Here is a 9,508-nt window from a genome sequence, read left to right on the forward strand (position 1 = left end):
TTTCACCATGTTGACCAGGATGGTCTCGATCTCTTGACCTCGTGATCCACCCGCCTCAGCCTCCCAAAGTGCTGGGATTACAGGCTTGAGCCACCGCACCCGGCCTGGAAATTTTATTTTTTTTAATGAGATTATAATATTCTACCATTTGCTTGCACCATGAATGGACCATTCTTTTTCTGGTTGGATAGTTAGATTGTTTCCAAATATTGCATAAAGACCATAGTGACAGAAGTCTTTGAGTAGTATTATAATTTGATATAAAACTTTATTTTAAAAACATTTTGAACACCAGACATTATATTAAGTCAGATGGATTACCTATTTATGAATACAAGATTAATAAAATACACCTGAGGCTGGGCACAGTGCCTCATGCCTATAATCCCAGCACTTTGGGAGACCAAAATAGCAGATCACTTGAGGTCAGGAGTTGGAGATCAGCCTGGCCAACATGGTGAAACTCCAAGGCGTGGTTGCACAGGCGTGTAGTCCCACCTACTTGGGAGGCTGAGGCAGGAGAATCGCTTGAACCCAGGAGGCAGAGATTACAATGAGCTGAGATGGCACCACTACACTCCAGCCTGGGCGACAGAGCGAGACTGTCTCTAAACAAATAATTAAGTAAATAAATAAAGAAAATAAAATCTGCCTGTCTTCAAGGAGTTCAAAATTCTGGAAAAACATTTAGCTATATGTATGAAGAGCCTTAAAAATAGTTTTACCTTTTGCTCTAAGAATTTCACTTCTGGATATTTATCATAGGAAATAATTATAAAGACACATTAAAATATGCAGCAACACAGAAAAAAGCAAATGCTATAATGTTAATTGGAAAATAGTGTTATAACTAAAATACAGTAATGTGCTGCATAACAATGGTTTTGTCAATGACAGAACAGACTGCATTATATCACTCTGGCTCCTATAAGGATATAATACTGTATTTTAACTGTATCTTTTCTATATGATGTTTAGATACATAAATACTTACAATTGTGTTACAATTGGCTACAATACTCAGTAGAGTAACATGCTGTACAGGTTTGTAGCCTAGGAGCAAGCAGTAGACTATATCATATAGCTTAGGTGAGTAGTGGGCTATACCATCTAGGTTTGTGCGAGTACACTGTCTGATGTTTGCACAGTGATGAAATTGCCTAACAACATATTTCTTAGAACATATCCCCATTGTTAAGCGACTCATGATTGTACATGCAAAGGAAAAAGACTGGAGGGACATATCAAATGTTATTTGTGTTAGAATGATTAAATTGTTTTTGCCAGTTTTTCTGTGTGTCATCTAATTTTTAAGGTTTTTGCTCCTTTTTTTTTAAAGAAAATACTCTTATTTAGTGTAAGGATACTTTGTTCTTCAGGATTTCTATCTGGCTCATATATTTGCCATTCTCAATTTACTCTGAAAAGGTATGAGCAGCAGCGAGACAATCTCGCCCAACAGTCATTCAACATGGAACAAGCTAATTATACCATTCAGTCATTGAAGGACACCAAGACCACGGTACTCCTTTTCCCATTATTTCATTTCTTTATACTTATTTTCTTTTCCTATGGCTTTTTAAAGACAGTTTAACTGGCCAGGCGCAGTGGCTCATGCCTGTAATCCAAACACTTTGGGAAGCCAAGTTGGGTGGGCCATCTGAGGTCAGGAGTTTGAGAACAGCCTGACCAAACTGGTGAAAATACAAAAAATACAAAAGTAGCTGGGTGTGGTGACGTACACCTGTAATCTCAGCTACTTGGGAGTCTGAGGCAGGAAGATCACTTGAAGCGGGGAGGTAGAGGCTGCAGTGAACTGAGATTGAGCTGTTGCACTCCAGTCTGGGCAGCAAGAGCGAAACTCTGTCTCAAATAAATAAATAAATAAATAAAGACAATTTAACCACCATGACTACCTAAGACATTGTGTTTTCTTCTTCCTTTTTTTAGGTTGATGCTATGAAACTGGGAGTAAAGGAAATGAAGAAGGCATACAAGCAAGTGAAAATCGACCAGATAGAGGTGAGATGTATGCTAGTTTCTGCAAGAAGGTACACTAGTTTCTGAGAGAATCCAAACCAGCGTGTGTGTGTGATAGGAAGAGCACAGTAGAGAAATTAAATCCTCGGGCTGCCATTTACTAGTAGAGTGACTTCAAGAAAGGGTACCAAATATCTCAGTTTCCTAGTACCACATACGGTTACAGACAGTCCCCGATTTAAGACAGTTGAACTTAATGCGTTTTCAATTTGATGATGGTGCAAATACTATATGCATTCAGTAGACACCATACTTTGAGTATCCACATAACCATTCTGTTTTTCAGTTTCAGTACAATATTCAATAAATGGCATGAAATACTCAATACTTTATTACAAAATAGGCCGTTAAATGATTTTGCCCAACTATAGGCTAATGTATAAGTGTTCTGAGTACAATTAAGGTAGGCTAGGCTAAGTGATGGTTTAATAGGTTAGATGTATTAAATGCATTTTCTACTTTAAGATATTTTGAACTTATGATGGGTTTATTAGGATGTAACCCTATGATAAGTCAAGGAACATCTATATTATGAGGATGAAATAAATGAGCTAGTATATCTATGCATACAATGCCTGGCCTATAATAGCATACAGCAGTTACTTTTAACTAACTCAATGACTTTTAGTTTGTTTCTTCAGTGGTAGAGTAGTGATGTTGTTGCTTATTCCCAGGATTGTCATGAATGTTAAATGAAGGTATATAGGCAAAGCGTATGTAAAGGGCTTAACCTAACTCCTGGCATAGTAGACTTGGTAAATCCCTTTTCTAGTAATTCTCCTTAGATTTTTAATAATAATGTCATTAGTTCCTTAAAGTTAGCATTTCTTATTGGAATTGGGTTTTGACCAGGGAGGTGAGCCCTAAGAGCTTGGCAGCTCCTAGCTGTCAGATGAACAGCCCAGGTGGCAAGAAGAGATAGCAGAGGAAGTGAGTGGTAACTGGTCAGAGGAGAGAGAGTCTTCCTTTCTGTAAATAAAATGCTGCTCTTGACCTTTACCCCCTGACTAGAATGCTCATTTCCTTGAGTGCAAGGACTTACTTTGTTCACTGCTGTATCCTCGGTGCTCACGATAATGCCCTGCCATAATTTGTGCTCAGAAAGTATTTGATGGATGATGAATCAGAGGTTATAAAAGGAGATAAAAATAAAAATAAAAAACAGGAGAGAAGGAGAGAAAGCAGTACAGCCTGATTCAAGCAGTGTTTGTTGGGTGAGCAGTTACTGCATACAAGGCATTTTATTGCCTCTGCAAAGGTAGTCTCTGGTAATGCTGATCTTTAGTAAGAGTGAAGGCATTCCTCCCCTTTCTTATTTTTTCAAGCACCCCTCCTCAGGTTGCCCTTGGCTGTTTCTAATCCTCCACAAGTGTCTGCATGCACGGAATTAAACTTTGTGATACTCCGTAGGATCTTCACTGATAAAAATGTTCTGTGTATGCTTTTTTTTTTTTTTGAGACAGAATCTCGCTCTGTCACCCAGGCTGGAATGCAGTGGTGCGGTCGGCTCACTGCAGCCTCCACCTCTTGGGTTCAAGCAGTTCTGCCTCAGTCTCCCGAGTAGCTGGGACTACAGGCCTGCGCCACCATGCCTGGCTAATTTTTGTATTTTTAGCGGAGATGTTGGCCAGGCTGGTCTCAAACTCCTGACCTCAGATGATCCGCCCACCTCAGCCTCAAAAAGTGCTGGAATTACAGGTGTGAGCCACCACTCCCAGCCATCTTTTTTTGTATAATACTGTTTGCTAATAAAATGTAATGAAATACAATGGTATTTTCTGCTTTTAGGGTTCCTTGTGTTTTAATTAGAGGTATTTAATATGAACAAAAGAGAAACTTTAGTCTTTGTGAATGTTTTGTTTGTCTCTTCGTCTTTCACCTGCGGTTGTCTGTCTGTCTCCCTGCCTAATTATCCTTTTCCTGTCCTCCAATAGATTGCCAGCATGACAGGTGGAGAGCCCCTTTAACTCTTTTGGTGTGTATGTGTCTTTGGTTAGATTTGAATTTTTTGGTTAGATTTATTTTTCTAAAATGCTTTACTTGGAAAACATTTCCATTGTTTTATAGCTTTAACTTTTTATTTTGCTGTTCTCTGTGTGTGTGTAGGTCTGTTTTTCTTTTTTCAGTTTCTGCATATTACTACATCAATGTTGTTTTTAGCTTAGTGCTTATATTTTTTTATATTGCTTTTGTTTGTTTATACAATAGAGAACCAGCTAATTCTTTGTGGGATGAGTTTTTTCTGTGTCTATCCTGGAGTCTGTTGCTAGGAATCCTATTCATAGACGATTTGGGAAGACATGCTTTGATGTGTAATACTATTGTATAAGCTTGACTTGATTAGCTTTCTCTGTTATTTTCACTGTCTTTTAATTATTACTCAGCCAGTGCTTCTCTGTGTAGCAGAGTGTTAAACATGCATATAATGCTGCAGTTTGGTACTTGGAAATGCAGAAAATCAAAGTAAAAAAAAATTCTTTTCCCCTCCATTTCACTACCCTTTTCACCTTTATATGGAAACTCACTCTAATTTGGGGGCCAGGAAGGAATTTTCTTTTTTCCTTTTTCTTTTGCTGTTCCCCAGGTTGGATACAGTGACTCAGTCTCAGCTCACTGCAACCTCTGCCTCCCAGGCTCAAGCCACCTTCCCACTTCAGTCTACTGAGTAGCTGGGACTACAGGCATGTGCCATGCCCAGCTAATTTTTGTATCTTTTGTAGAGACAAGGTTTTGCCATGTTGCCCAGGTTGCTCTCAAACGCCTGAGCTCAAGTGATCCACCCACTTTGGCCTCCCAAAGTGCTGGGTTTACAGGCATAAGCCACTGTGCCTGACAGAATTATCAAATGTCTTGCATTGCTGTAGAAATTCTGAAGGATAAATGGTGCTGATTTGGTCCTTTTGCTTTATCAGCACTAGTTCTGTTTCCATCTGTGTGGAATTTTAATATATGAAGAGCAAATTGTTGTTATGCACACACTTAATACAGTGAATATATATAGTATTAGGTGCTTAGTGTTTTACATATATTATTCCAGTAAACCCTTACAACAACCCCAGTGAGATGTGGCTACTAATAATTCCATTTTACAAACGAGGAAAATAAGGCTTAGAGACATTACTTCTCATTGAGTCATGGCAAAATTGAACTTGGGTATGTCTGACTCCAGAGTCTCACTCCTAACCATTATTACCAGCTGCCCTTTGTGATACTATACCACTTCTTAGATTGGTTTCACATTATAGTTTACCCTTGAACAGCATGTGCAGTTTGAACTGCATGAGTCATTTACATGAAGATATTTTTCAACCAAAAGCAGATTGACAATACAGTATTTGCAGGATGCAAAACCACCTATATGGAGGGCCCACTGGGGACTTGGATATGGGCACATTTTGGTATAGGCAGACATCCTGGAACCAATGCCTTGCGTATATCAAGGGACAACTGCATTTTTAGCCTTGTAGTAATCTCCCAGTTGAGCACAGGTAGATTATTCATACATGATTTATGCCCTCGGTCCATTTTTTCACCAGCCTTGTCTCAACTGTGACACCTATCATGATTCCCCTTCTGGTTCTCCATCCAGGATGGGCCATGTACAACAAACTTTTTGTACCACTTCAGTAGTTTCTACTCTTGCCTTCTTTCTCTACACAGTATAATCATCTTTGGCTGACTTGAGAAGAATAATTTGCTTGTCTCAGTAACTTCCCTGTCTTCATTAACTAGAAAAGGATTGATAGTTTAGATCAAGATGGTTGCTTGATTTAATGTTCAAGTTATACATTCTGTAATAGTGGAGAGCGGATGATCATCTGTTCTCACATAGGACTTTGGACTTCCATGAAGCACTTTAAAATCAAATGTGGCTGGGTGCAGTAGCTCATGCCTGTAATTCCAGCACTTTGGGAGGCCGAGGTGGGCGGATCACCTGAGGTCAGGAGTTCGAGACTAGCCCAGCCAACATGGCGAAACTCCGTCTCTACTGAAAATACAAAAATTACCTAGGCATGGTTGTGCGCACTTGTAACTCCAACTACTCAGGAGGCTGAGGCAGGAGAATCACTTGAACCCGGGAGGCGGAGGTTGCAGTGAGCTGAGATTGCACCATTGCACTCCAGCCTGGGTGACAAAGTGAGACTCCATCTAAATAAAGAAAGAAAGAAATAAATAAAGTAAAAAATAAAATGTAGGCGGGTGGATCACGAGGTCTAGAGATCGAGACCATCCTGGTCAACATGGTGAAACCCCATCTCTACTAAAAATACAAAAAATTAGCTGGGCATGGTGGCGCGTGCCTGTAATCCCAGCTACTAAGGAGGCTGAGGCAGGAGAATTGCCTGAACCCAGGAGGCGGAGGTTGTGGCGAGCCGAGATCGCGCCATTGCACTCCAGCCTGGGTAACAAGAGCGAAACTCCGTCTCAAAAAAAAATAAAAATAAAAATAAATAAAATAAAATGTGAGATCACCAATTCTAAGCTTTAAGTTCATATTTTGCCACCAAAAATAGTTGGGGGATTATGTGGGTCAGTAACATTCATAGTTATTATTAGAGGACATCTTTGGGCTTGTGATTTTTAATTCTTTAAGCAATCTCTCATACTTTTAATTGGAAGGGATGTTTAAGAGTCACTTGAACCTGTCCTTCAGAGGAGCGTCTGCTCAGTTGTTGACATTAAGAAATTACTAGCTAAAGACTGGGACGGGGAGGTGAACTAACAGTTGTTGAGAACTGTTTATGTGCTTGGCATTTTACATTATCTTTTTAAAAGTTGCTCATGTCTATATTCAAAGGAGAATGTAGGGGAAGTGGGTACTTAGAAGAAAACGGTAAATGAGAAAATCCTCTCATACATATTTCCATAGGATTTACAAGACCAGCTAGAGGATATGATGGAAGATGCAAATGAAATCCAAGAAGCACTGAGTCGCAGTTACGGCACCCCAGAACTGGATGAAGATGACCTAGAAGCAGGTAATTTATGAGAAAAATAATCTATATTTAGTTTTGGAGTCCAAAAGGAGCAACTGCCTGGAACATTTTCCCCAATGCTAGTGAAAATTTCTATCAGGATTTCCTGAAGGTTAGTTTATGGTACTGTTCCTGGGCAAAGAGCTTGCGAGGCAGCCACATCAGATTGCATACTCCACCAATAACAGTGGGATGTATCAACTCTGACGGAAGGTCCAGGTACAGGCCTTGACCTGGTGCTTAGTATGTGTAAGTATCCTCAATCTGGCCTTTCCTTGCTGTATTCCTTTTGATTTTGTTCTCCCTATTTTCCTAGTTGGAGTCCTTTCCATCAGAACAGCATAACCAATTAAGAAACAATAGTTAGGGCCAGATGCAGTGGCTTACATCTGTAATCCCAGCACTTTGGGAGGCCAAGGTAGGCAGATCTACTCAAGCCCACGAGTTCAAGATCAGGCTGAGCAATATGACATAACCCTGTCTCTACAGAAAATACAAAAATTACCCAGGCATGATGGTATGCACCTGTGGTCCTAGCTCCTTGGAGGCTGAGGTGGAAGGATCACTTGAGCCCAGGAGGTATAGGTTCCAGTGAGCCAAGATCATGCCACTGTAGCCTGGGCAACAGAGTGAGACCTTCTCTCAAAAGAAAAGAAAAAAAAAAGAAACAATAGTTGGCAAATACTTAATATGCACCTGCTGTATGCCAGGTACTATACAAGGTGGTAGGAATTTAGCACTGAAGAAAAATGCAGTCCCTACATTCATGAAGTTTCTCCTCTACCAGTGCAAGACATAAATGGTTTGCTTCAAGTAATTAATTACTAGAGCACAGGCTATAGGGAAGAAGTAGGGGGTACCATGGAGGACATACTAAGGGACTCTAACCTAGTTAGTAGTCGGGGAGAGATATGGGACCTGAAGGATGAGTAGGGGTTAGCATGAAAAAATGAGAAGGGTTGTCAAGTGGCCTCAGGGACAGCAGTCTGGAAGCGATTGCTATAGTCATTTAAGAGATGATGGTGGCTGAGACTAGCTAGGGTGATGGTAGCAGAAACAGACAGAAGTGGACAGATTGAAGAAATCTTAGAAAGTCGAGTGGACAAGACTTATTGATTGGTTGGATGTGGAAGAAGTGGGAGATGTCAAGGGTGGCTGTCAGTTTCTAGCATGAGTAACCGGGTAGATGACTGAACCATTCCACACTGGATTTCTATTGTGTGATTCCCCTGTTACATTACTGCTGCTTCTTTCCCGCTCTCTCCATGGTCTATTTTTGCTTAGAACCTTTTTTTTTTTTTCATTTATTTCTTTATTTTTCAATTTCCCATCTTCAGTTGCCCCTGATGAGTCTCTACCTGCTGTTGTCATTCCTCTTGACTACTTCCAACTTATTTTTATTTTACCATAGACTTATTTTTAGAGTCTGATTTCATGTAATGGTCACACAGCATACAACAATCTCATACCCTCTTTCACTGCCTTCTTTCAAGTTCATCAGTAAATGAGAGAATTTATTAGCTGCCAGTTTTCTTGCCTACATTTTTAAAAAATGTTGACTGTTTTGATCTCAGAGTTGGATGCACTGGGTGATGAGCTTCTGGCTGATGAAGACAGTTCTTATTTGGATGAAGCAGCATCTGCACCTGCAATTCCAGAAGGTGTTCCCACTGACACAAAAAACAAGGTGAAAGCTTTTTCTGTTTATATTTTAATTCAAAATAGCAAAGGCTTATGCTTGACTATAAGTCTGGGAATCTAAAAGGTCGTCTTACATTAGAACAAAGACGGTTCTGGGCATTATTTTGTGAACCCTTGAAGGTCCAGTTTTTCTGTATTCAGTGATGAATTGACTGCATAAATACTGTCACTGAGGCTCAGGAATGTTTTTATACAATGACAATTTATGTAACATACATAATCACCTTTGTTGTGAGCTGGCACTGGGCACCACTGATGGGTCTTAGACATTTCCTGTAAAAGCATAAGCAACACATAGGTGAGACTTGCTAAGTAGCAGTGACAATGTCTCACTCACCAAACACACGAGTTAATTATTTTGGGTGGATTTTTAATTTTATTTGCGTTTCTTTTTCTTAGTTTTTTTTTTTTTTTTTTTTTTTTCTAGTACACACAAGAGTTTAGAATGGGTGGACTTTTTAAACTACAGATAAATAATTTAAGCATAAAACTTAATGTAGAAAGATTCTAATTTGCCGGGCGCGGTGGCTCAAGCCTGTAATTCCAGCACTTTGGGAGGCCGAGGCGGGTGGGTCACAAGGTCAAGAGATCAAGACCATCCCGGTCAACATGGTGAAACCCCGTCTCTACTAAAACTACGAAAAATTAGCTGGGCATGGTGGCGCGTGCCTGTAGTCCCAGCGACTCAGGAGGCTGAGGCAGGAGAATTGCCTGAACCCAGGAGGCGGAGGTTGCGGTGAGCTGAGATCGCGCCATTGCACTCCAGCATGGGTAACAAGAATGAAACTCCG

General features: G+C 40.2%; 1 protein-coding gene across 1 annotated transcript in view; it reads left to right on the forward strand.

Annotated features, from left to right (window-relative positions):
• The window catches only part of CHMP5 (charged multivesicular body protein 5), a 16,399-nt gene that overhangs the window by 4,112 nt on the left and 2,779 nt on the right, over positions 1-9,508 (forward strand). Inside the window, exons 4-7 of the mRNA XM_017548330.1 lie at positions 1,429-1,522; positions 1,951-2,022; positions 6,911-7,019; positions 8,591-8,703. Coding sequence (XP_017403819.1) covers positions 1,429-1,522; positions 1,951-2,022; positions 6,911-7,019; positions 8,591-8,703 — 388 coding nt within the window. The remainder of the gene's footprint in view (positions 1-1,428; positions 1,523-1,950; positions 2,023-6,910; positions 7,020-8,590; positions 8,704-9,508) is intronic.

The sequence above is a fragment of the Cebus imitator genome, unplaced genomic scaffold, assembly GCF_001604975.1.
Source record: "Cebus imitator isolate Cc_AM_T3 unplaced genomic scaffold, Cebus_imitator-1.0 Scaffold206, whole genome shotgun sequence".
NCBI lineage: Eukaryota > Metazoa > Chordata > Mammalia > Primates > Cebidae > Cebus > Cebus imitator.